The sequence below is a fragment of the Salvia hispanica genome, chromosome 6, assembly GCF_023119035.1.
Source record: "Salvia hispanica cultivar TCC Black 2014 chromosome 6, UniMelb_Shisp_WGS_1.0, whole genome shotgun sequence".
NCBI lineage: Eukaryota > Viridiplantae > Streptophyta > Magnoliopsida > Lamiales > Lamiaceae > Salvia > Salvia hispanica.
In genome coordinates, this window is record NC_062970.1 from 15,631,250 (window position 1) to 15,655,792 (window position 24,543).

The 24,543-nt window shown below is 35.1% G+C and overlaps 4 protein-coding genes across 11 annotated transcripts; 2 read left to right on the plus strand and 2 right to left on the minus strand.

Moving 5' to 3' along the window:
• Window positions 1–250: 250 nt before the first annotated feature.
• Window positions 251–7,075, plus strand: LOC125196655 (protein EXECUTER 1, chloroplastic-like). 5 transcript variants are annotated; one of them, XM_048095252.1, is made up of 14 exons: window positions 252–913; window positions 1,356–1,472; window positions 1,629–1,694; window positions 2,127–2,233; window positions 2,889–2,970; window positions 3,412–4,104; window positions 4,204–4,327; window positions 4,411–4,580; window positions 5,202–5,276; window positions 5,354–5,446; window positions 5,556–5,612; window positions 5,832–5,882; window positions 6,092–6,242; window positions 6,867–7,075. In XM_048095252.1, the coding sequence occupies exons 1-13, from the start codon at window positions 476–478 to the stop codon at window positions 6,200–6,202; spliced, it is 2,184 nt and encodes a 727-aa protein (XP_047951209.1). In that variant the 5' UTR covers window positions 252–475; the 3' UTR covers window positions 6,203–6,242; window positions 6,867–7,075. The 5 variants fall into 5 exon arrangements, with proteins under 5 accessions (XP_047951212.1, XP_047951213.1, XP_047951209.1 ...); XM_048095255.1 differs by lacking the exons at window positions 5,832–5,882; window positions 6,867–7,075 and having other exon boundaries at window positions 251–913; window positions 5,556–5,645; window positions 6,092–6,191; XM_048095256.1 differs by lacking the exons at window positions 6,092–6,242; window positions 6,867–7,075 and having other exon boundaries at window positions 251–913; window positions 5,556–5,645; window positions 5,832–5,874.
• LOC125196657 (nicotinamidase 1) lies at window positions 6,521–7,821 on the minus strand. The gene is made up of 5 exons (XM_048095261.1): window positions 7,686–7,821; window positions 7,418–7,601; window positions 7,202–7,335; window positions 6,894–7,079; window positions 6,521–6,736 (listed from the first exon to the last, which is right to left on the minus strand). Exons 1-5 carry the CDS (start codon window positions 7,809–7,811, stop codon window positions 6,656–6,658), a joined length of 711 nt encoding a protein of 236 aa, XP_047951218.1. The 5' UTR covers window positions 7,812–7,821; the 3' UTR covers window positions 6,521–6,655.
• A 4,318-nt stretch (window positions 7,822–12,139) lies between these two features.
• LOC125196656 (hydroxymethylglutaryl-CoA lyase, mitochondrial-like) lies at window positions 12,140–15,616 on the minus strand. 4 transcript variants are annotated; one of them, XM_048095258.1, is made up of 9 exons: window positions 15,459–15,616; window positions 15,230–15,386; window positions 14,772–14,913; window positions 14,290–14,469; window positions 13,752–13,832; window positions 13,497–13,660; window positions 12,988–13,124; window positions 12,647–12,762; window positions 12,140–12,546 (listed from the first exon to the last, which is right to left on the minus strand). In XM_048095258.1, exons 2-9 carry the CDS (start codon window positions 15,376–15,378, stop codon window positions 12,298–12,300), a joined length of 1,218 nt encoding a protein of 405 aa, XP_047951215.1. In that variant the 5' UTR covers window positions 15,379–15,386; window positions 15,459–15,616; the 3' UTR covers window positions 12,140–12,297. The 4 variants fall into 4 exon arrangements, with proteins under 4 accessions (XP_047951215.1, XP_047951216.1, XP_047951214.1 ...); XM_048095259.1 differs by having other exon boundaries at window positions 15,230–15,365; window positions 15,459–15,592; XM_048095257.1 differs by lacking the exon at window positions 15,459–15,616 and having other exon boundaries at window positions 15,230–15,452.
• A 3,050-nt stretch (window positions 15,617–18,666) lies between these two features.
• LOC125192461 (GATA transcription factor 24-like) lies at window positions 18,667–21,608 on the plus strand. The gene is made up of 7 exons (XM_048090038.1): window positions 18,667–19,033; window positions 19,493–19,576; window positions 19,666–19,799; window positions 20,399–20,509; window positions 20,697–20,802; window positions 21,071–21,127; window positions 21,208–21,608. The coding sequence occupies exons 1-7, from the start codon at window positions 18,752–18,754 to the stop codon at window positions 21,283–21,285; spliced, it is 852 nt and encodes a 283-aa protein (XP_047945995.1). The 5' UTR covers window positions 18,667–18,751; the 3' UTR covers window positions 21,286–21,608.
• Window positions 21,609–24,543: the final 2,935 nt, after the last annotated feature.

Here is a 24,543-nt window from a genome sequence, read left to right on the forward strand (position 1 = left end):
ATGTCTATCTTCAAAATTATCCATTCTTAGAGGATGTTGGAGGACTAAGGGCTTGTCATACTGGTAAAATAACGTCTAGTATTTTAGGGCTTTCAGCTTAGTTTTGATTTCACAATATTTGTAAGAAAATTAATTTTGTGAATTTATTTTCAAACTCGTGTGCTCTTCTCATAAAATATTAAAACCGAGAAGTAATACTCTAAAGGACTGAATTTTGAGGACGACTGTCTTAAATAAAAGTGAAAATGGTAAATATATCCAACGTCAGCATGAAATGTCATCGTTATCCTTCGACCTTCTTTTTCTCCGTCGTTCTTCTGCACTTTCTCACCTTCTCTCTGTCAATTCACATTAGTAATAAGTAATAACAGCACGGTGTTCAATTTTCGGCGGATTTCGATAAACACGGTATAGTAGTACATTTCTAGGTCTGTTTGCAATTTGCTTATTTCAGAGCTGAGCGAGGTTTTCGTCAATGGCGTCCATTTTCCCGCCGACGTTCCCGTCGCCGCGTACGAATCTGAAACCTCTGAATTTTAACTTTGTGCATTCGAGATTCATCTCCTCCAAGTTCAGGCGAAGATTGCAATCGAGAGTTTCTCTGTCTAGGGTTCCTGATTCTGATTTCTGCTGCCGTTGCAACCCAAGGGGGAGTGGCGGCGGTGATAGCTCCGATTCAGGTGCCGAGGAGGAGTGGCGGTGGGGCTTCGGTGTTCAGGAGACTTTTAGGAATGCAATTAAACGTTTTGATGACTACTTAGGTTCGTTAAGGGATCAGAGGACGGGTGGAACTCTGGTTGTGGCGGAGAAGTGGGGAGATGAAGAGGAGGGGGGGGAAGAGTGGGATTGGGAGAGGTGGATGAATCATTTCCTCGAGGTTGATGAGCAGGAGCGCGTTGTATCGATTTTGAAGGTGTTTTATATTCATTGGTTTTTGTTGAATTCTTGAAATATGATGCTGGAAGCTTTTATACAGTTGGATTTTGATTTTTATAATGCCAAGTGTTTCTAGTATGCGTATTCTCTACGGAGGATAGATATGTAGATTATCATTCATCGAATTCAAGAAATTAGAACATTTGAACTGAAAGTGAGAATATCAGTATACAAGTAAGAAATAGGCATAATTCATAGTACTAATAGTTAAGTCAACAAATATGCTGCTAATTTGTGATAGAGGCACAAATTGTCTCCCCCCTATACAAATTAAGGATCTTGCACACAGCAGCATCTTTGTTAATTCCCTTTTCTAGTATTTTTTTTTGGTGTGTGTGTGGGGGGGGGGGGGGGTGTTGTGGGTTGTGGTTGTGGACTTCTACTGACATTGTTGACTTCATAATCTTCATTTCTAACAGTCTCAGTTGGCTAATGCGATTGAAAGAGAGGATTATGAAGAGGCTGCTAGGATAAAGGTGGCAATCGCAGCTGCTGCTAGGAGCGACACTGTTGGCAGGGTGATGTCACATCTAAAGGTTGTGTGCTGCATGTAATTGTTTCCATATGTATTTACGTCCATTACCTATCCATCTTTATTGGATAAGTATTTTATGTTTTATCATTATTGCATGCAATGTCTTTGTAAAACTACATAATATTTAACTGCTATGGTATCTCTCAATCAATCGCAGAAATCTTTGGAGGAAGAGCGATACGGAGATGCAGCTCTTATACGTGATCATGCAGGGGCTGGTTTGGTGAGTTAGCAATTAGCATCATATATACTTATTATATAGAGCATGATGCAAATGCACATTGAACCTTTATTTCGTAAATAAATGTGGTTTACTGTTTTGAAATGCCATCTTTCTGTTTTTACTGGTCTTTTACTTTCTTTCAATAAAGATTGTGCAAAATGAAAATAACTTGCAGCATCAAATATTTCTATACTTCAGGCGATAGTCTGATTACAACCTAGTCCTGTCAATAGGAATCTTTGTGCAAGATATCATCATCATCAATGTTTAATTTATTATAGTATGTAATTGCATTGTGTATGTTTAAGTACTTGAATTCTGACATCTACCATATCATTTTGCTGTTAAGAAGGAAAAAAAATATTACCAAACTGCACTCACAAATTTCTCTCCTGAAGTATTGAGTTATATAACATTTTTCCTGCCATTCAGGTTGGATGGTGGGCTGGAACCTCAGAAGATGCCAATGATCCTTATGGTCGCATTATTCATATAAGCGCTGAGCATGGAAGATACATTGCTAGAAGTTACAGTCCTAGGTAAAATTTCTTCTCAGTGTTTTGAAGTTACTATTCATTTATGGTTACAAACTTAGAATCACACTATATACTCGTCATATTCTTGTTTTATTCATAGCTGTGGCTTGCACAACTTCTGCACGACTTTAAAGTTTTGTATGCTCAATAAAAATATCCATATTTCATCTCTGTGGAGTTTCGGTATCAGGACATAGATTACTTGTATTACTGTATCTAAAAAAAGCTATTCTTTAACCCTGAGAAAGCTGTTTAGGCAATGAAATGGAGTAGATGAAAAGGAAACTACTTGCAATCATTTTACTGGTATAATTTCTAGTGGTTTTCTTCTTGCTCTAAAACATGTATCAAAAGGCTATATGGTGTTTGCTTTGCTTGTTTTCTTTCCATGCATTTCAAAGTCACCTAAAACCAGATAGGACATCCCCTTCATTCTTTTTGATGTGTATATTTGTATGTAAACATGATGGGCATAAGTTGTTAAATACATACGATCTCTCTTTTTGGGTAGTTCTTTCCTCAAAATGCTTTTAATTTGTGCCCGAAAAGATAGCTAGATCTTTCTTAAGGAGTCTGGTCATTGCTTCAAGTTGTACAGTTACCTTTCGGATGATCAAGTTCTTTTCGTCCTATGTTTTCAATTTGAACTTCTTGGCAGGCAGTTGGCAACAGCTTCGATAGGTGCTCCCGTGTTTGAGGTGTACCTAAGAGACGATAAAGCAGGTGATTATAAGCAGCAGGTATCTTCTCTTGTTCCTTAAGGTTCACTAGTTATCTGTATGTGCTTCATGACTATTTTGTTGTAAGTGCACTTGTACATTTACACATTCTGTGACTATCAATAAAATTATGCCCTTGTACTGCTTATCTGATGCTATTACAGTATTACTCTGATTAGGACCATTTGGTTAATGTATAGATTCTTTTGAGTGCAGCTTATGTGGATGTATTTATGGATATATGAATTTGGATAATATATCATATGCTACTGTTGCTGTTTTACCTGTAGGAATTGTAAAATTCTGGACAAAACTGCTGCTTCTTTTCTTTTTACATTACTAAGTAGGCAGCATATGCATTGGGAAGACCTGCTTAAATTCTTTAACTGAGATTACATGCTATATGCAACATGCAAACATATGTGCCCTGAGTATGAAAATAATTCATTGCTTGATTTCTAGGCCGTTTACTTAAAGTGCAAAGGAGCTCCGGAAGATGTTAATGTTCCATTGTTCAAGTCATCAGGAGATTCTAGAAGCCTGGATGCAAGAGATAACAAAGGCAAGCTATATGAAAGAAGTTCTGAAGATAAAGAGGATGGTGAAGATAGGGATGACGATATTGGTTTTGATAATATTCTGCAAAACATGATTCCTGGTGTGAAAGTCAAAGTTATGAAAGTAACATCACCAGAGGAGGTGGACAGGGATATAGTATCTAAGGTGATTGAACAAATAATAGATGAAGAGGTGGAAGAAAAGGACTATGACATAGAAAGTGTAGATGCTGACGTCAACATTAAAAGTGAAAACGAGGACGAGCACAGTGACACTGATCTGGATTCTGGTAGTGACATGGCTGAGGAAGATGAGCAAAATCAAATTGCACTTGAACTCGTTCTTGGTGATGGTTTCCTCCATAAATTGTCTCATGGTGCCCATGCTCGAGACTTGCTTCGTGTTCCAGCGCCGCTAGAGAAAAAGGGTCGGATGACATTCACATTTACAGTTGAGGAAGATGCCAATGAGCTCCAACCTGGCAAGGATGGACAGTCTGCAGAAAACAAAAATTCTAAGCATCCAGACCAACGTAGCGTAGACAATCTTATGCTTGATTTTGTTAAATCTATTGGAAAAGGGAAGATTCCTATGAAGGTTGGTTTAAGTTCTGTAGTTGTGGGGATTCTTTTACTATTGCCTAGGTGGGTTTGTCCATAGTCTGTCTAATCCAGGCATACTTTTGTCAATTTGCAGGTTCTTCAAAATGTAGGTGAACTAATAAAGCTAACACTCAATCAAGCTCGAAACAGTCAACCACTCTCTGGATCCACCACGTTTAGACGCATTGAGGTTTCTTCATCTTCAGATCCACTAAATGGTGATTAATTTTGATTTCCAACATATCTGTTGTTGCTTTCCTGCGGTTTCTGTAACTTTACGATAAATATATCTGTTTATCAGGTTTGTACCTTGGTGCACATGGGCTCTACACTTCAGAAGTTATTCATATGAGGCGGAGATTTGGCCAGTGGAATGAGGATGGGAGCACGAAGAAACCTTCGAAAATTGAATTTTATGAGTATGTCGAAGCTGTTAAGTTAACTGGAGATGCTTATATTCCAGCTGGCCAGGTAGTCCATTCACTTTGTTACTTGTGCTGTTAGGTCACAAATACTTCTTTGTATCACATGCATGCTACACCTACTTGTATCAGTTGAGGTCATTGATTGGGTCATGTCATGATGGTGAGTGACTAATTAGCAAAGATCTGGAGTGTTCAATTAGTTTGTCATACTTGCATGTATAAAATTGAGAGTATGATGTACATATATCATGAATTTCAACAACCATATCTGGGTTCTGGAGTTACAGTCTTTTGCTGAAGCTCCATGTTTACGTCTTAGAGCTTGGTATATACTCTCTCCGTCCGTGAATAGGAGTCTCATTCTCTCTGGCACAGATTTTAAGAAATGTTAAGAAAAGTGGGTGGGAAAAGTTAGTGGTATATGGATCCCACTTGCATATATTAGTTTTGAATGATATGTGAGGGGAATGAGTTAGAGGAATGTGGGTCTATTACCATTTGTAGTAAAAATGAAACGGGAGTAGTATGTAATTATGTATTATGCTCTATGACCTGCTAGAGACTATGTTCATCACTCTGTAATATGTCGATTAATAATAAGTGGCCTTCTAGTACCAAATAGCTTATTACCATGTATCAATAAAGTAAATGATGTTTTCTCTTGCAGGTTGCGTTTCGTGCAAAAGTAGGAAAAAAGTATCAGCTTCCTCTTAAAGGGATTATCCCTGAAGAATTTGGGGTGGTATGTTGTATACTGTTCGTATTCAGTTAATATCCATAATCTTCTTGTTATGACTCTTGAGTTAAATCAACCTGCAGATTGCTAGATATAGAGGTCAAGGAAAATTGGCCGAGCCTGGAGTTCAAAATCCTCAATGGGTTGATGGTGAACTTGTTATATTGGATGGAAAGGTTAATATTCTAGCTCACTTGCATTGTTTGAACTCTGGATATTACTCTTTTTGGAGGTTTCCAAACTGCTTGGTACTGATCCCTATTCTTTCTTATGCAATTTGTGCAGCATATCAAAGGAGGCCCTGTTTTTGGTTTTGTTTACTGGGCTCCTGAATCTCACTTGGTATTCTTCAATCGACTCAGGCTGCTGGATTGAGTACTTGTCACACCAAAACTTAGATGTCACTGTTTCAATTTTGTCCAATTTTCTTTGTGTTTGTTCCCTTTGCGTATAAAATGGCCTGAAACATGTGATTTTAAGCTCTTGCTTTTAGAGAATGGGTTTTAAGCTTTAACTGAACAAGTATATATAATATATTACATACTAAACATTCTATAACAGACTGTTCGATTTGCAAGTGGAAGACCTAATATGGTGATCCCTACTTCAAAGGTAACAGTAAAGACAATTGTGTTGTTTGCTCAGATGAACTATTCTGGTCTCCAATTGAGATTTGGGGAAAGGAAATGTCAGTTTCTGGTATCTAGTCGAGCAAATTGTTCGACTTAAACCACCTTTCAAATTGATTTTTGTCACCTTGTATATTAAACAAGTATTGGTGGCTTGGTGCCTGCAATAATACTTTTTCTATGCTTCTGTAGTTGAGCTGGCATTTATGGCCGAGTCCTCTCTCATCATACTTGTGGGGAAATCAGAGACTGAGTAACCAGGCCAAATCCTTGTATCTGACCCCTTCCCGGGTAGCTACATGAACCATCACAGTCGACGTGACATTAACCGTGGAATCTTGAGGTGTAACATTTACTTGATAACAGGCTCATCTAACTAATGCATAGCGTGTCCTGCTGGCTGCTTTCTCCTCGGGGTGTATATATCACCTGGCTCCGTTTTGTATATATATACATATATATCTGTAGTCAGTTGATAACAAATTCAACATCCAATGTTGAATGTTAATTATGATGCTTTGGGTTTTCCCAATTGGTTCATGTTTCACTGATGGCAGTTTTATTGTGTAATCTGTGTAAACAGTTAAGTTATTTTCATAATATTGATATGTTTCTTTATGATTGAAGGAAGGAACTGTGTCCTTGAGTAGGCATTTGTATTCAGAAATGGCTGCTGCATATACATGAGCTTGTTTATGTAATAGAGGATACATGTGTTTTGTTTAGGTCACCACATACATAATAGTAAGACGGATTTCAGTGATGAAAGGTGAGTTGTGTGGCGATCTTGGCCCCTCTTCCCTTAGCCATGTAAAGGCCTATGTGATGCATGAGCTCCTACCATTGCAAAACCGTATATATCAGCAAATTTGGTATATGCACGTAGAGAAGCATTATATTTCGCTTAATCTATGTTCATTTATGAACGGATAAAACAAAACAAACAATACTAACGTGAATTAAACAGGTACTGTTGATGATGATGAGTACTTACTTGGGGGTGAGCTTGTAGGTGTTTGGAGCCTGCTGCCTCTGACGCTGGAAAATCGAAAGTAGCACATGCTTTGGAGTAGACGACGACGTCGTTTAGTGGGTGGAGGAGGCCGTGGTTTTTGGCCGATATGGTGGAGCAAACAAAGTCCAACACACATATGTCTGTGCAGATCCCTACCACCACCAACTGCACAGAAAGACTTGTTTTAAACAAAAGTCTGATATCTGATTTAACAAGTTGTGTATCGAAACATTTGTGTGTGCAGTCTCTCAACATATGATAAAGATTTTTAAAGGGAAAACACTGACAAGTTGTATCTTGTTCTTCTTGACCCAATCAACAAAGGTATTGGAACCATCCTCCTGGATCGAACCCACGAAGCCATCGTAGCAATCTTTGCGCCTAATCGTCACGTTCGGCTCTTCTTCAATCCATCTCAGAGCTGCAAAACAGAAACAGTTCCATCACCCCAGAAAGCAAGTAGTTGGGATTGCATATGAAGAGGGGAATGGAGAGCAAATTACAAGGGACGAGGTTGGACTCATCGGTGCCGTTGATGCAGTGTGGAGGGTAAGGGTGCTCTAGTTTCCCAGGTTGGTGTGAGTCCAGGAAAGCAAGCACAGGCCACTTTTTCTCACAAAACACTTTGGCAACTTTTGCTGATTCTTCAATCATCTCCAATATCTGCCTGTTCTCTTCCCTTGGCGCCTGCAATATCAATTAATTTAAACACACACACACAGAAAAGTAGAGAGAGAGATGGAAGGAGAGGCAGAGAGAGATTTGTCTGACTAGGTTGCCGGCTCCAACGGTGCAGAAGCCATTGATGATGTCTACAAGAACCAAACCAGCCTTTGCATCCTCAGATATCAACACTGTTTCCTCCTCAGTTGGAATCTCATTTTTCAACATCTCCATCTTTCTTTCTGCCTTTCTTTCTTGATTGATGAAGTAACAATATGATATTTGAGGACTAGATTTGAGTAGTTGGGGTAACCAATCATGAATTACTATTTAGTCAAAATTGTGATGTTGATGATGATCTCATGACTCGGACTGACAGAGAAGATGCCAAAATCTTGAGTTAAATATTTGGACATGCATAAGATATTCATTAGATACCACGACTTTTCTATTCGTATTCATCATGGGATCTTTCAACTAAATTGAATCATTTTTTTTAAGAGTAAAGGCTAAAAATAATTCTAAACATATGACCGTTTTACCTTTTTGGTCTTAAATATTACCTTTTGGATTTTCTGATTCTGAATATATGAACATTTGATCATTTTGGTCCTGAACTAACTATTCCGTTAAAAACTTAATGATCAACGGATTTAATCCATATTTTGACTAAATTAGACTTTTAATTCTAATTTTTTACTCCTTAATTAATTTCCTAATTAAAATTAGTAGATATCTATACAATATATAAAAGGGGAGTTTTGAGAGGTTTTAAATAATCATTTTATGCTGAGGGATGTAAATGCAATTAATAAAATTAAAAAATTAATTCTAATAAATATATAATCTACTTAGTTAGTTTCCCACGTTTTATGTTATTAGTGGAGATTAGTTTGAGTGAGTGGGAGGTTAACAAAATAGATCATGGGGGTCATCATGCGCTACTTTGGATTTTAACACAAATACTAGATTAATGTTAGCATCAAAGCAACAACTTTTATCAATCTGGATTTTAGAGTAGAAAAAACAATATAGAAATAAATTTTACCATGCGCAATCTTTCTATCTCCAAACATTCACTCCAAATGGTCGTGCCAATGGTAATACTGTTATTGATGCTCAACATCCCTGCAGGTATATTATGCTTGCTTCTGTTTTCCATTAAAAAAATTGTATTGTAATTTGAAGGATTTTTCTTCTAAGTAGTTTTGCATCTTGATTGTCGAAGGGCAAATGTTGCTGTAAAGAGAGAAACTCTACACTCCAGCATTAGATCGTTCTTGCACTTATTTGGAGTTTGACATATCAAGCAATCGTGACTTTCTTCTTCCTCCACTGGTGTTTTCCTCAAGTTTGGCTATGGGGTACTTCTATTTCTCTTTCTAATTAATATTCTTTTCTTTAATTTGATAGTATACAATTACTACTATATTTATATTTAATTTTGGTGAAATTAACAGGTTGAGTTTTGGATTTGCTTCTTATTGACGCTTATTTGGGTTACATTCATGGAATCATTTATATATATATATATATATATATATATATATATATATATATATATATATATTCTCACCCAGTAGACATATTCACATCCCACTCCAATTCCCAGGTAAATAAATAATCTTATTCTCTATTTGTCACTTTGATTGATGTTAATTTATAGTCACTGTAGCTTTATCTTCTTGATTTGGATGGCTAGGGAAGCTTTCACAAAATTATGTGGTGTGAATTTTTCGATAGTGTACTTTCATGGGTCTCATACATCTTATGCTTTGCTCTACGGATGATCATTTTAATACATATTGATTATTGATTTTGTGCATTGCAAATTGATTTTGTTCTTTATTTTATTGTAGTTTTAGGCGAGACAGACGGCTTTACCTACGAGTTCTGTTGAAGAGTGAAAAATTGTGAAGAATTGAAGGTTTTAGTTCATATTAATTTGATTTAATTTTAAAGTTAATGTAGTGTATAAAGAAGTTTTAAAAATGATGAGTAATTATCCATTGTATTTAATTCTTTATTGTGATAGATTTTTATCTTCCTACTCCATGATTTATTGTTTAAATATTATATTATGTGGTTTGTTTCAAATTTATTATGCTTTTGTTTTGTATAGATTTTTGATTCATATAACTAAAATTTTTACTCATATTATTCATTGTTAATATTGATTCTAATTTATTTCATTAATTTAAAATGAAAAATTAATATTTTAAAAATATATTAATCTGTGCATAGCACATGCGTGATACTAGTTCATTTAACAGTCTAGTTTTGCTATTGTTGGATAATGCACAGCAGCTGCTCCGTGATGGAATCTAGTTTTGCTATTGTTGTTTTTAATAATATTATTAGCAGTCTCCTCGTCAAAATTGGAAGGGCGAGGGGTGGGGCCACGGGAAGGTAAAGCCTCTCCGGCGCCGAAGTTGGAGTTGCGGTGGGCCATCATGGAGTAGAAACGGTGTGGTTGAAGCTGGAGCCTCTCGGGGTGGGGTTTCGGGAGGATTGGAGGGAGTAGATCTCGGCGTTGGTGAGATTGGAGGGGCGGGGGTGTGTTGGAGGAGAATCCCATGGAGCGTCCGGAGAAGATGTCGGATCTGGAGGCGTTGGATTTTCAGATGGTGACGTGGAGTTTCTGTCTTCTTTGACTTCGGCCTCCGTCACGAGGGGGTGGCAACCGTCGAGGGACATGACGTCGGAGTCGACGTGGATGGAGACGATGGAGGGTGTTGGGGAGGGTTGATATTAATTAGGAAATAATTAGGGAGTTAAAAATTAGAATTGAAAGTCTAATTTGGTCAAAATCTGGATTAAATCCGTTAACCGTTAAGTTTTTAATGGAATAGTTAGTCAAGGACCAAAATGATCAAATTTTCATATGTTCAGGACCAAAATATCCAAAAGATAATGTTTAGAACCAAAAAGATAAAACAATCATATGTTCAGGACCAATTTTGGCATTTACTATTTTTTTAATGAAAAATAAAACATCCAATAACTCTTATTTTAGATTACGTCTACTATTCTTTCTCTTTATATTTCTTACTTTGTTCCTCTCTTTTATTTTTCAACACATTTTTTTAATCTTTGTGTTCAAAAATTTGTCTCGACTTAATTAGGACGGAGAGAATTGCTTGTAACCCGCTCAACTTTATCCACACCTGATTTTGCACGTACAATCTGCACAAACAAAACCTCTTTTTTTTGCTAATCCCTTTCTGAATATATACTCGAATAATGGATTTTCATAAGATTCCTGTTTTTAATATGGGGAAGAAATAAATACTCTAGTTTGTAGCCCTAAAATTACGGCATGTTGCGTCTCCATTAGCATACACATAAAATATTAGTGGGTAATCTGCAGCATAGTTTTGACACACATAAATACGCAAATATAGAAATAGGATCTCTCTCGTGTATACATGACATGATGGTATTCCCATGGCCATGGACCACTCCATCATATCTATCACTTTCCTCTTTCTCACCTCTTCATCATCCAACCATTTTCATACTTATCTATATAATATCCCTTCATTCCTCGTTAATTGAGCTATTTTTTTATATTGAAATCTTCTAAGATAATTGAGTCATATTTATTTTTGGTAAAAAAATAACACTGCTTTATTTTCTCTTCACTCTTTCGTAATCTCTTTTACTTTATTCATCATCCATTTAAACACATTATTATTAATCTCCATACCCAAAAGAAGTGTCTCAATTACCAAAGTACAGAGTAAGAATCTGACATTAAATCTTGATATTCATTTGCAATGGCTGATCTAGAAAGTAATTGTCCGTGAAAACGACAGTATTAAAAAATTTAGAGATATTGGCATCTAATATCACGAAACTCAAAAAGTTGGGTTTTTCCCACGAACTTTAAAATTGGCAAATAATATCACGAACTTTACCTTGGGTTTGTTTTTTCCCACGAATGAAAAAATTCATATTATTTTAATAGATTGAAGAACAATTTTTGAGGGTGTGCTTCAAGAAAAACTATCTTCAAATATTGAAAAACTTGAAACTTTCGAAATTGTTGTCGAGAAATTACGAAAAAAAATCGGTATCATAGTATTATTTGTGGGAATTTTTTCATTCGTGGGAAAAAACAAACACATGGTAAAGTTCGTGATATTATTTGCCAATTTTAAAGTTCGTGAGAAAAACCCAACTTTTTGAAAGTTTCGTGATAGTAGATGTCAATATCCCAAAAATTTATAACCAAACTACGTTTCATTTTAATAGCACTATTTTTGTTGTGGGAGGATTATTTTATTAAGTTATGAGAGGTGGATTAAGAAAGGAGTAGAAAAAGTGGCGTGGGAGATTTGCTCCATTCTATAAGTATCCATTTCATGAAACAATTATCTTGGAAATTTATTATAACACGTGCTAGAGCTTAATATACAGTATTTTGTGGGATGAAATAAATATATTTTTATGAGATTGTACATTTTAACATAGAATATATAGATTAGGACATTTTAATTTTTCTGCCTAAAAAATATGATTAGAAAATTAAAATTAAGAAGCATGGATTACTTTGTGAATCAATCCAAAATAAATGTGTTTCCTATTATTTAAAAACAATATAAATACGAAAGTACACTGCTGATAGATTAACTATATACACATTTAGTTAATCAAATACGCATCTTCTGGAATCGAGATGCCTATTGGTAAGAGACGAGATGTTGCTTCCTTCAACTTAAAGCTTAGAAGCATTACTCAAGGTTCTGCTCAACGCGATGCCAGCTTTAGAACCCGAGGGTCGACCCAAATATTTCGAAATATAATCTCCAGCCAAAATGAGTTTTCCGAGATCCACGTTTGTTTTCACTCCCACGCCGTTGAGCATATAAACCACATCTTCAGTAGCCACATTTCCGGTAGCACCTTTAGCATATGGGCATCCACCAAGCCCCGAAATGGAGGAGTCCACCGTGCTGATGCCCATCTGCAAGATAATACACTCATCTAAATAATAATATAATCAAACCAAAGCCACACAATTACAAACAATTTGTTCTTCGAATCTCGAGGGGAAGATAGCTCACTTGGAGTGATAACAAAATGTTTGAAAGGGCTTGCCCGTAAGTGTCGTGAAAGTGCACTGCAAGTTTCTCGATAGGAACAACATTAAGCACAGCTTCAAGCATCGGAATGACAGTACCTAGATGATGGACAAGAAACATACTCATTTACAAAATATTTTAGTTAAGCTGGCAAGTTAATACTTCTAGCAGCTTCATAATAAAAGAGCCCTAAATCCATTCACATTTCTTAAGTAGCAGGGTAAGTTCTAGCACTACAGTTACAAGACAAGAAGCTACATAGACTACAAGAAACACTGGGGCAGTTTGAACTTCTATGATCAAAAGGAAGATTAAAATTATACCAGGAGTGCCAACACCGATCGTATCACCAAGGGATATTTCAGTACAGCCCATATTTATAAGTTCTTCAGCAACATATGCTACTTTTGATGGAGGTACTGCTCCTTCCATAGGACAACCCACAACACATGATATATATCTGACAAAATTAAGCATAATGTCTTTAAACAAAAGAAAATTGTTCTATTAGTTCGAACTAAATCAATCACAAATCAAATAAAACTCGGATAATGAATAATAGCGGGTTCTGCAATTCCCAAATGTAAGTTATCAGCATTTAGAACTGTCTTGTAGAGAAATATCTAGCTGTTATACATCTTAAGGTAATTTGATTATCCAACAACTTCCTATCGAAATAAAATAAGTACAAGCAGAACATATACATCTTAAACACAGAATTTCAAGATTCTTCAAACTTAGAAATAGCAAGAGAGACAACCCCTAGAAGCCAGCTTTTGCACAATAATTACGAGCAAACATGATGTTTAAAGTGAAAGGCATCACGACGTACCCACGAACAGGAACTTTGTGGTTTTTAGCAGCAAGGGCAACATCACGGTACCGAGCAAGACTATCTTCAATGCTGCAATTTAAATTTGAACGGGAAAATGACTCGGACGCAGCAGCAAACACTGCTACTTCTTTTGCCCCAGCTGCCATAGCGGCCTCAAAACCCTTCAACAAGGGAATGAGGATTTAGAAAGAATTTTGTGCCACATAATACATTGGATGAAGGATGTTAGTATCATTAGAAAATGTATCTTACTTTGAGATTTGGGGTCAAAACAGGAAATCTAGAATGCCCAAATCCCTGAATGGCTGACATTACATCCTTTGCATCGGCTAGCTGTAGTTAAATTTAACCATATCAACAAATCGAAAATATTCATAAAGCATAATAATCTAGCACTAAAATGACTCTAGCACCAGTACCACATGAAATATCAATTCCAGTTAAAGCCATCATGAACACTCTGAATTATGTGCAAGACATACTTTAATAGCGAGCACAGTAACACTTAAGTAGATTACTAGGAAAAGAGTGTACCATGTATAAGAACATAACAAAATGATGCTGATAAACTAGATGGCATAGGAATGCATAAAAAGTCAATGTGATAGTCACAACTAATATCACTGGGTGATATGATAATCAGCCAAGTCACATAGTAAATTCGGTCCTCAAAAAAAAGTATCTACTTATAAGCTTTAGGGAAACAAAAGAAAAGGTCTCTTCAAGAGAAGTTCAGGAAAACGAGCTGACATACTAAATTTCAAGAAGACCAATACAACTTTTTTTTTACCTGAGGTACCCATTTTGGTGAGACAAAACTAGTGGCCTCAACAACAGGCAACCCTGAAGAAACTAGCATCTTTATTAGTTCCACTTTTACAGATGTTGGCACAATCTCCTTCTCATTTTGCAGTCCATCTCTAGGACCAACTTCCACTATCTTCACAAACTTCGGCATAGAACCCAACAGCTGCAAGGTAAAAACAAAAAATAATAATGGTGTCAACACAGTTAACACTTTTCAAATCAACAAGGGCACAAAATTTGAGGTCTGCTGAAAACATTAATGCTTTGTAATTCAACGAAGAGTAGCAATACCAAAACTCCTCTTTGGAATAAGGGTAGGAAAGATACATAGATAAATTTCACATTTTTTGGTTAAATGTTTAAGTTTATCAAGTTTGCAGGCCAATTCCAAATCCTCCGCTTTAAAATACTTCCTATTGAATGTCAAATGAGCATAATTTGTCACAGTCATACACAGAGATGCACCTTGTGTTTAATCTCCCCAGTATGGTACTGGGAGCTGTTATGACGATTCAGGTTCTGGTAAGCAGCAAGTTCAAGAAATGCAAGATCTCGATTGAAGAGGGATCTCTTTGTTTCATTTGATAAAGATGCTTCTTTTTCATTTCTACACAGAAACATTACTAATTAGAAGATTAAAGGAAAAAGTGGGGAGAAAGCATAACCCATGTAAAATACCCAGATGTCAAAAAAGGAAAAAGAGTTCACTGCAACAACAGATCAACATCTCTACCAAATGTTTCCTCCAATCCAAGTACAACCAAACACAAAAAATCAAACTTGATAAATCACCAACCAACACATCCTTTTCCCCTTAATGCATTTCATGATTGAGCATATACCTCAAAGCATGGCAACAAATAAGTAAACAGTCTCCAAGTCATCAAATCACACAAACTAAAAAGAACACACAATTCACATACCTAAACTCAGCATGCTTCCAGAAACAGCGATCTCCTATTCCAGCAACTTTACTATCCATTTCATCACCAAGGGCGAACAAGGAAAAATACTTTCTGTATCGGATTGACCTAAACCTCGATAGCTTGCTCACAGACTCTGGCAACAACATCGAATCAGCTGCTCAAAAAAATGAAATTCCCTCAAAACTGAACTCGGGAATTGCACAAAAATCAAACCTTAACAACATACCCAAAAAAACGAACAGAAACTTCAGAGAATTGGATAATATAAAAAATTGGATGTCACGGATTATGTTGGTGACTGTGTTATCCTCCTAAGGAAGATTATCCGAAATTGGACCGTATTTTACCAATTGAGACCGTTCCGTATCCCTAATTTACAAATTTGATTTGTATTTTTAGAAAAAATCCCTAGTCAAAGGAATATTAACATGGCAATTCTATAATCCCATATGAAAAGTTTATGCATATTCTGTTTGTAATAGATGCACTGTACATAAAACACTAAATAATATATATAGGGGAGTGATCAATTGTTAACTTAGTCTCTAGTTTGTTAATTACAACTAATTTAAGACCATGTAATTTTAAAAATTTAGTGATCTAAAGTTTGTCATGTGTAATTTTTATTTTTATTAATTAAATAAAAATAAATAAATAAAACTACAAAATTTAGGGTTTTAGATGAAAATGTCAATATAGTGTTTTGAAAATATCAACATAATGTTTTGAGAATGTCATTACATTTCTTTAAGAATGACATTCTAAATGTATTATATTTACATATTTTATATAATATGTTGACATTTGTTGTTGTACGAAAAAATTGAAATTTTTTTCAAAATTTGACATCGGAACATATGCAAGCGAGATCTCATTAGAATCCATATGAAATTATCTTTAATTTGATGTATGTGGTGCGAAAAAATAATTTAAATCGAGAAAGTTATATGCGTTTTTAAGTTATGTGATATTTTTTAAAAGATAGTTACCCTTATTGATGTTTTTTGTTGATCGTATTGATACTTCAGGACTGATAATCTAGGCCCTTGATTTGAATATCTAAGAGTTATTATTTAATTGTTGTTAGCAATTAAGTATTAAGTTAACAATATAACAATCCCCACTTAATATAATATTAATTGGGATGACAATCACTTTTTCTTAATAGTAGTAGTAGTAGTTTTCGTTTAAAATTTTTTAAATTTAATTGTTTTATCATGCAACAGCGATTTGTCTTATTTTATTTATGAAAGTTTTCATGCTACGTTGAAAATGATTAATGTAATAAAATTAGTTTTTTAGATCATCTAATTATTATTATTAATAAAATTAGTTTTTTAGATTATCTTTTTACTCCCCCCATCTCTGAAAATTTGTCACATATTTCCTTTTTCGTCCATCCCTTAAAATTTGTCACTATTCACTTTTACCATTTTTGGTAGTGAACCCTACATTCCACTAACTCATTTACACTCATATAACATCAACTTTTTCAACCCATTTTTTATTACATTTCTTAAAACTCATTCCGGGTCAAATGGTGAAGAATTATTAAGGACGGAAGGAGTATTATTAACTATTTTTATAATTTAATTAAATGTATAACATTTATATAGTTAATGTCTACACTATATAATTATCCATATATTTAGTTTAATTTATACACTACATAATCATTTGTACAATTAATTTAATTTATATGGAGTAGTATGCAATGCCAACAAAGTTGAAGTTATAGTTACACTTTTTATTTGTCTACATTTTTTGTATTTCCTAAAAATCTAAAATAGTGATGTATTAATTTTTTATATTAAGTTACGTGTAGGATGACTTAGTGAAAAAAATGATTTAATAATTTTAAATACATGAAATGATGGACCTATATGTATAGTGTATTTATTATACCTAGAATGTGCACAAACTTTTCATATAATAAATGGTGTATCTATATATTTTTAAGTTCTCAAAGGGGATGAATCTGTGGTGGATGTGTGTGGTGATAGAGGATGCATATGAGGTGCTTGTCAGCCAACTAACCCAAGAGCATGTCCATAATCCTAGATGAGAAAACGTAGCTAGGCAAACTATTTTATGAAGATGAGACTTGGTTTGGGAGTGGTATGGAACTATGAAAGAGATGAAGAGGAAGTGCAAGCGTGATGCAGTGTAACAGAAATATTCTTTGTGTCACCAAACTAGTCACAATAATGAAATGTGTCAAGTGTTGTTGCTGATATGTATGAAGATTCAACTTCTTCTGTTATGGGTGATAACTATGCTTGATGACCACATTCCTCATTTAATTATTGTAAAATGAAAGAATGAAATCATTAATAGCTAAGGAAACACTTTTCTTGTGTAATTAGGGCATCACGATACGCTTATGTCTGGCCTACATTCTTTTTTTTTTTTTTTATGAAAGATAAGAATGTTTAAATCAGTATTGATTATTTTGCCAAAATGTTGATATTGCTGAAAATGTCCAGGATTATTTCAAAATACATAATGCATGTTACCTATGAAACGAGATAAAAAGATTAAAAAAAATTATTTCCCAAATAAAATAATAAAAATATTAATTAATCATGTTTAAGTTCTTAATTAGATTGAATGGTATATCAATGAAGTTAAACACGGGTTGACTGTTAATATAACAATTTTTTTGTTAATAAATGGCAAAAATGAACCAAATTGATAAGCTAGGGATATGAAGATTTCAAACATAAATATTCTGGAATAAATTCGTAAAAAGATGATACGTTTAGGACTCGTTTTGGACTTCAATACACAAGGAACGCGGAGATCTGGTCGAAAAAATTTGGAAGCATAATAATTATTAATGTTTAATGTAAGAATTTTAATTAAGTTATGTTATTTTTTGTTTAATGATTTTTTAAATTGTGTTAGTTTTTTTAATTATGTAAATTTATTTTTTAAATTGAAAATTAAAACTGAAAATATAGGAGTATCAAAAAAAATATACTCCCTCCCTCCAGCATTAGGAGTCCCGGTTGACCATTTTCATTCGTCCGGCATTAGGAGTCCCGGTTAGACATTTCCATAAAAAGTGAAATAAAAATATTATAAAATAAAATACTAAAAAGCACAAATAAAAATACATCTAAAGAATAAAGCAAATAATACAAATGGGTCCCACTTTCCATTATCACACACTTCAATTATTACACACTCAAACATTTCTTAAAATCTGCAACCAACTCAATCGGGACTCCTAATGCCGGATGTAAGGAGTAGTAACATAAGCCGTGGCTGAAAATAGAATTTTCATGGACATTATTATGGATACATTTACAATTGGAAAAATGGGGCTGAAAATTACACTAAATTTTGATTGCATCATTGTGGATGCATTTACAATTCTACCAATATAATCAATAAATCCATCCCATAAAATGTCTTCTGTATTTATTTGTATAAAAATGAAAACAAAGAAGAAAAAAAGAAGAAAGAAAAGAAAAGAAAAAAGAAAATGGAAAAGGGTGAGTTGAGGGAGCTCCCATGTACGGACTAGAACCACACGCCTCCACCATGAATGACACCACCAACGATCACCCCACACCTCACCTCGATGATGATGACGACGACAACGATAACGACAACACCAACAACAACCCTTCTTCTCAGATCAGCTATGACCCTTCCAACGCCGCGCACTCGCCCCACGCCCTCGCCGTCCTCGACTCTCACGCCCTCTATGCCTCCGATATGCCTCCCGCCGATCAGCTCACCCTTTCCTTTCAGGGCGAAGTTTTTGTTTTCGACTCTGTTTCCCCTGAAAAGGTTTCCCCTGCCCTCTTTTTTTTTTTAATTAATTCGCCTCAAAATTTCATTTTTTGTTATGTTATTTAGAATTTAGTAGTGTGTGGGATTTTGTGTTTACGATTTTAATTCAGCTTAGCTCTTAATTGCGTGAACTATTGGGCTGTGGTTGCCTTCAGTCCTTTATTTTACCAATCCAAGATTGCAACTTTGTGTTACTCAAGTTTTATATTTTTGAAGTTAGTGTGGATTATGATTGTGATTGGTGTGAAGCATATTGAATTATGGTTGGATGGCTACTGATTCTTTCATTTTTTTTAGATATCTTTTTCGTGGAGTATAGTTCTTGATGTACACTTAGTTGAGATTTGGGGAATTTATTGATTCTATTTCAATTGCAGAAATTGGATTTCTGTATATTGGTAGGCTTGTGATGTGTTCTGCAAGGATTGTAATTGTTTTTTTTTATTTATGCTTCAGGTTCAGGCAGTTTTGTTGTTGTTGGGTGGGTACGAAGTGCCCACCGGTATTCCTACTCCAGGGGTGACACCTCAGAACCACAGGGTATGATTGGTGTAACTTTCAAAAACAAGGATTTCTAAACTTGGTATCTGTGTTATCTGTTGTTTCTTCCTTGGCATGTACTTAAACAGAACTTGGGTGATTATCCTGGAAGGTCAAGTCAGCCTCAGAGGGCTGCCTCTTTAAACCGGTTCAGAGAGAAGAGGAAAGAACGATGTTTTGAAAAGAAGATCCGTTATACAGTTCGCAAGGAAGTTGCCCTCAGGTTGTAATGAGTTTGTGGTGACTCTGGTTGAGCCTTTTTATGATTATGTTCAGTATAGCAGTATAATAAGCATTGAAACATTTTGAAATATTTAGTGAAATTTTCCAATTGCAGTTTCTTACTTTAACTGTTTCAAGTAGATATGCTTAGGAGTTCTAGTCATTCTAATTTTATGAGATTAGTGGGATCTGATTTCATTGGACATATGTATTACCTGCTTCCCTTTATCACTGTAAATTGTGGTTGCTCTTCTTTTAATTTGTTCCTTTTGTTTGAGGTTTGAGCACATTGTGTCGTAATATGTTGTAAATTATAAGTGTCTTTCAAAACAATGAAGGTTTTTGTCAAGCCGTCGTTTTGTTATCTTAATACTTTGTATAGTGGAATGAATTTCAGAACTGTGTTAAAAAGGAGTTATGGTTCTGAAATGGTGTTAGAAATGTGCTGAAAGAGACTTATCTATATGTTTCATATATGCATTGTCATGTCTGGTGTAAAGATGTGCTTGAAAGAGATTTATTTATGTATTTTAAAGTTTGGACCAACTCATATCAATATGTAAATATGTAATCTCTATCTCATGCGTCTCCATCTCCCAGGATGCAGCGCAAGAAAGGTCAGTTTATGTCATCAAAATCAGTGCTTGACGAACCAGGCTCATCTTCTGCGGATTGGAATGGTAATTGTGGCCCGGAAGAGCAGGAAACCTCGTGAGTGTTTCTATATGGAATATATTTTGTCTTTTTTTTTTTTTTGCTGGTGAATCTGAATGTCTTATTTGCTTCATGGTCATTATTTTAATGATTTGAGCTGCCTTTAAATTTAAGAGGTTACTTCTTCAATTTGTTACACTTTGATGACTTTCTATTCAACACTTCCTCTTCTTGATTTCAACAGATGTATACATTGTGGCATCAGCTCAAAGTCCACCCCTATGATGCGACGTGGACCAGATGGGCCAAAAACTTTGTGTAACGCATGTGGTCTCAAGTGGGCCAGCAAGGTACGTTTGTGTCATTTGAAAAATGTAACTTTTCTCATATGCATGCTTATATGGAATCGTATAGTCAGCTTTGTAACATCTTTATATCTTGGCGACTATTCTTTGTCTTGGAAATTACTTGGGACAGATGAACTAAATCTGTACAAAATTGTTTCTGGTATCTACTGATAGTAGTAATTTTCTAAAGAACCGAGATTTTGGACAGTTTTGTCCCTGTCCCGATAGTGAAATTCTCTTTTCCAATTTTAATTGAATGCCTGTTTTGCAGGGAGTCTTGAGGGACCTGACAAAAGTTCCAATTATCATGCAGCAGCATCCTATGAAGGTTAGTGGCTCCAATAGTATTAAAACTGTAGAGCTGGGCTGAGTTTTCATGCCTTGTTTTCGCTCTTCTCCTTGACACAGCTTGGCGGGGAAACAAATGGAGAGGTGACAGGCGTACCCCCTCCCAACGTGATCACATCTTCTAGTGGCGACAACTAATCCTTGAGGATTGACTGCAAATAAGAAGGCCAGTTGCAGTTCCTACATCGGCTGTGGTGGTAAGCTCGATTCACCTGTAAGATAAGTCCCAACTTGAGATATATTGTACATATACTGGCCCAGTGGATAGGCATGTAATGCTGCTAATCTGGAATATGCCACGCTGCCTGATTCGACATTGATTATTGTTCCGTGCAATGGATCTCCATTCTTTTTTAAAATTTTGAACAAGAGATGTAAATGTCAATATCCATAGGAATGGTGAAAGTAAAGATTGTTTGAAGTAATTAAGAAAGTAGTAGTAGTATATTTTTAATGGTCAATGACTTGAAAGATTTAGGTTGGTGTGTGTTTTGGTTACAGAATGTCCAGAGACATATTTCAAACACAGATTCAGTTAAAAACCATAAAATTCATTACATAGCAACTCCCATGTACAAGAAACATTGAAAAAACAAGTCTAATCAGTCTTGGAGGCTTGGAATAGGAAAATGAGAAGGACAGCCATGGAGAGGGGGAAGACAAAGAGCAATGACATCGAGGGTGGCTGAACTGGGCCAGGTGCCATCGCTAGTGGCAGAAGTAGTAGAAGCATTACTATAAGCAGCATTGCCACCACCGACCCCACCCCCCATCCACCGTATTCAGCCTCCTCCTGCGCCATGGTAGTCTATGAGTATAACAACCTCTTCAAATTAATCTTCTTGACTGCTTCGGACATTAAAAAAAATATCAAAATTATTTATAAGTTACATGGTGGCTTTTTGGCAACGGGCGCACCTGTTCGTGGGAAGACGCATGTATACAACGTTGATGTTTTCCTTTATAAGCTTTTTGTAGAAATATGAAGTCCACTTCCAAATTTCAAGAGACGCAACATTTCGGTGCCAAAATAAATTCAAACGAAAGCAAAAAACGATGCACCGGGATTGGTAGTTCAGAGTGGGTAATTAATGTAGTATTAGTACAATAATATCTAAAAAAATAGAATAGCAACAATGTTAAAAAAACAAATAACAATATTATAGTTGAGAGTAATATGTAAAAATGCCAAATAGTGTCTCCTCAACTACATTATCAATCAGCTTGATATATTCAAATGTCTTAAACGTTAAATTGGAGTAGAAAATAAAAACAAAATGACGATCAACACTCACTGCGAATCACAATTTTAATCTCAATGAGCCGAAAATTAGATTATATAATAACCTTGCCAGGGTCAATGATAACACCAATGGCATCAAAAAAATAAAAGCGGAGACAATGTTAGTAATAATAATAATAATAATAATAATAATAATAATAATAATAATAATAATAATAATAATAATAATAATAATAAAGAGGAATGTACTACTATCGATAAAGAGTAATAATCATATTGGAAGTAAAAATATCTTTTTGCAGAGAATTCGTGATGCAATGAAAAAAGATAAAGAGAAATGAATTTTATCTAACCAATGATACTATTAGTAGTACATAATTTTTAAATTCCCCTCGTAATACAAGAATTGGTGAAACCAAAGGGAAATAGAAACGGAGACGACCATGTGATGGGCAGTAAAGTTTTTTGTGGATCCTCTGCTGTGCAATCCACAGCAGCCCTTCTGTTCCTTACAAGAAAATAAAATAAATTAAATACATATATAATACTATCTCCGTCCACGAAAAATAGAGCAAATTTGTCATTTTCAGTTGTCCACGAAAAAATAGAGCACATTTGTCATTTTTAGTTCTCCACAAAAAATGAAACACATTTAAAAAAGGAAAGTTTTCGACAACTTTTCTCTTACTACTTTTTTTCCCATCTCTCTTACTAATAATATGGGCTCACATTCCAATAACACTACTTCTTTCTTATTTTTTCCCTTTCTCTCTTACTAATAATATAGACCTCACATTCCGTTAAACTTAACACTACTTCTCTCCTACTTTTTTCCTTTTGTCTTACTTTACTAATAAAATCCGTGTCATTTATAATGTGCCTTGTTTTATTGGTTTGGGAGGAACAATAAGAGCTGCCTGTATATGCATCTTAAGAGCATCTACAATGGCTCCTGGACTAGAAACTGGACACCTCCTGCCACATCATCAGGTCTAGAAACTGTCATATCTAGGGGTGTAAATTCGGGTACCCGCGGGTACCCAAACCCGAAAATTTCAGGTACCCGAACCCGAAATCTAAAAAATATCATACCCAATACCCGACCCGTATGTGAATTCGGGTACCCTAATACCCGATACGGGTACCCGAACCCAACTAATCGGTTACCCATAAACCCGGAATTATTATATTTAAATTTTATTCTTTTATATAAATTAAATTGTGATGAAAATAGAAATGATTAAAAATAACACAATACTTACTATTTATTGACAATAATTCTATATTATATAAAATACACATAGACATTAGACAAATAGACACTACTTAGTTTTAAAATAATTTTTTTTGGGTATAGTTTGAAATATAAAAGAGATTAAAATAATTTTTTAAGACATTAAATGAACATGTAAATAAAATGGAGAAAGAATAACTAATTAAATATATACTATTTTCAAAAGATAACAAGTAAGAACATAAATAATGCAACATGAACCGAACACAAATGTAAAGAAGTATTAAATCTACATGTGATTAAATAAAATTACCCTCGATTTACCCTACGGGCCATAGGCCCTATACTAAATAAAAATATTTATCACAAATACATAATTAATCGGGTATTGGTCGGGTACCCTTATACGGGTTTCGGGTACCCTAAACCCAAAAAATTCTAACATTAACTACCTAAACACATACCCGAACCCATAATTTCGGGTTTCGGGTACCCAAAACCCGTCGGGTATTGGAATTGGATCGGGAATATTCGAAACCCGCAGATTAAATTTTTAGGCCTAGTCAAATCACAAGGACACCCAACTGCACAACAGTGGACTAGAAACTGGACTAACACTAGGACTAGCCACAATAAACAAAATTAACAAATTCATATTATAAACTACATTCACGCAAATACGGAATTAAATTTATGACACAAATACGAGAAAAATGCAATCATTTTATGTAAATTAAAAAAAAGTACATCCTAAAAAAATTACATAAAAAAATTCTATCGTCGTGCAATCCTCCGCGCCCATAACTCTTCAATTAAATCCTTCTGGAGTCGAACATGAGCATCCACTTGGCGCATGTCGGCATGTACCTAGAGGCGCTGGGCTTCATCGTGAGGTACCCCATTTGTATGTTGGAGGTGG

What these genes read in the sequence shown, in the direction of transcription:
- LOC125196655 (XM_048095252.1), top strand. Translation starts at nt 476, where the DNA reads ATGGCGTCCATTTTCCCGCCGACGTTCCCGTCGCCGCGTACGAATCTG. An exon ending in GCGTTGTATCGATTTTGAAG is followed by an intron (nt 914 to 1,355) that starts GTGTTTTATATT and finishes CATTTCTAACAG; the next exon opens with TCTCAGTTGGCTAATGCGAT. An exon ending in TCCCTGAAGAATTTGGGGTG is followed by an intron (nt 5,277 to 5,353) that starts GTATGTTGTATA and finishes ATCAACCTGCAG; the next exon opens with ATTGCTAGATATAGAGGTCA.
- LOC125196657 (XM_048095261.1), bottom strand. Translation starts at nt 7,811, where the DNA reads ATGGAGATGTTGAAAAATGAGATTCCAACTGAGGAGGAAACAGTGTTG. An exon ending in CCGTTGGAGCCGGCAACCTA is followed by an intron (nt 7,602 to 7,685) that starts GTCAGACAAATC and finishes TTGATATTGCAG; the next exon opens with GCGCCAAGGGAAGAGAACAG. An exon ending in TGAGTCCAACCTCGTCCCTT is followed by an intron (nt 7,336 to 7,417) that starts GTAATTTGCTCT and finishes TCTGTTTTGCAG; the next exon opens with CTCTGAGATGGATTGAAGAA.
- LOC125196656 (XM_048095258.1), bottom strand. Translation starts at nt 15,378, where the DNA reads ATGTTGTTGCCAGAGTCTGTGAGCAAGCTATCGAGGTTTAGGTCAATC. An exon ending in GATCGGTGTTGGCACTCCTG is followed by an intron (nt 12,763 to 12,987) that starts GTATAATTTTAA and finishes TCCATCATCTAG; the next exon opens with GTACTGTCATTCCGATGCTT. An exon ending in ACATTTTGTTATCACTCCAA is followed by an intron (nt 12,547 to 12,646) that starts GTGAGCTATCTT and finishes ATTATCTTGCAG; the next exon opens with ATGGGCATCAGCACGGTGGA.
- LOC125192461 (XM_048090038.1), top strand. Translation starts at nt 18,752, where the DNA reads ATGTACGGACTAGAACCACACGCCTCCACCATGAATGACACCACCAAC. An exon ending in ACTCTGTTTCCCCTGAAAAG is followed by an intron (nt 19,034 to 19,492) that starts GTTTCCCCTGCC and finishes TTTATGCTTCAG; the next exon opens with GTTCAGGCAGTTTTGTTGTT. An exon ending in TGCAGCAGCATCCTATGAAG is followed by an intron (nt 21,128 to 21,207) that starts GTTAGTGGCTCC and finishes TCCTTGACACAG; the next exon opens with CTTGGCGGGGAAACAAATGG.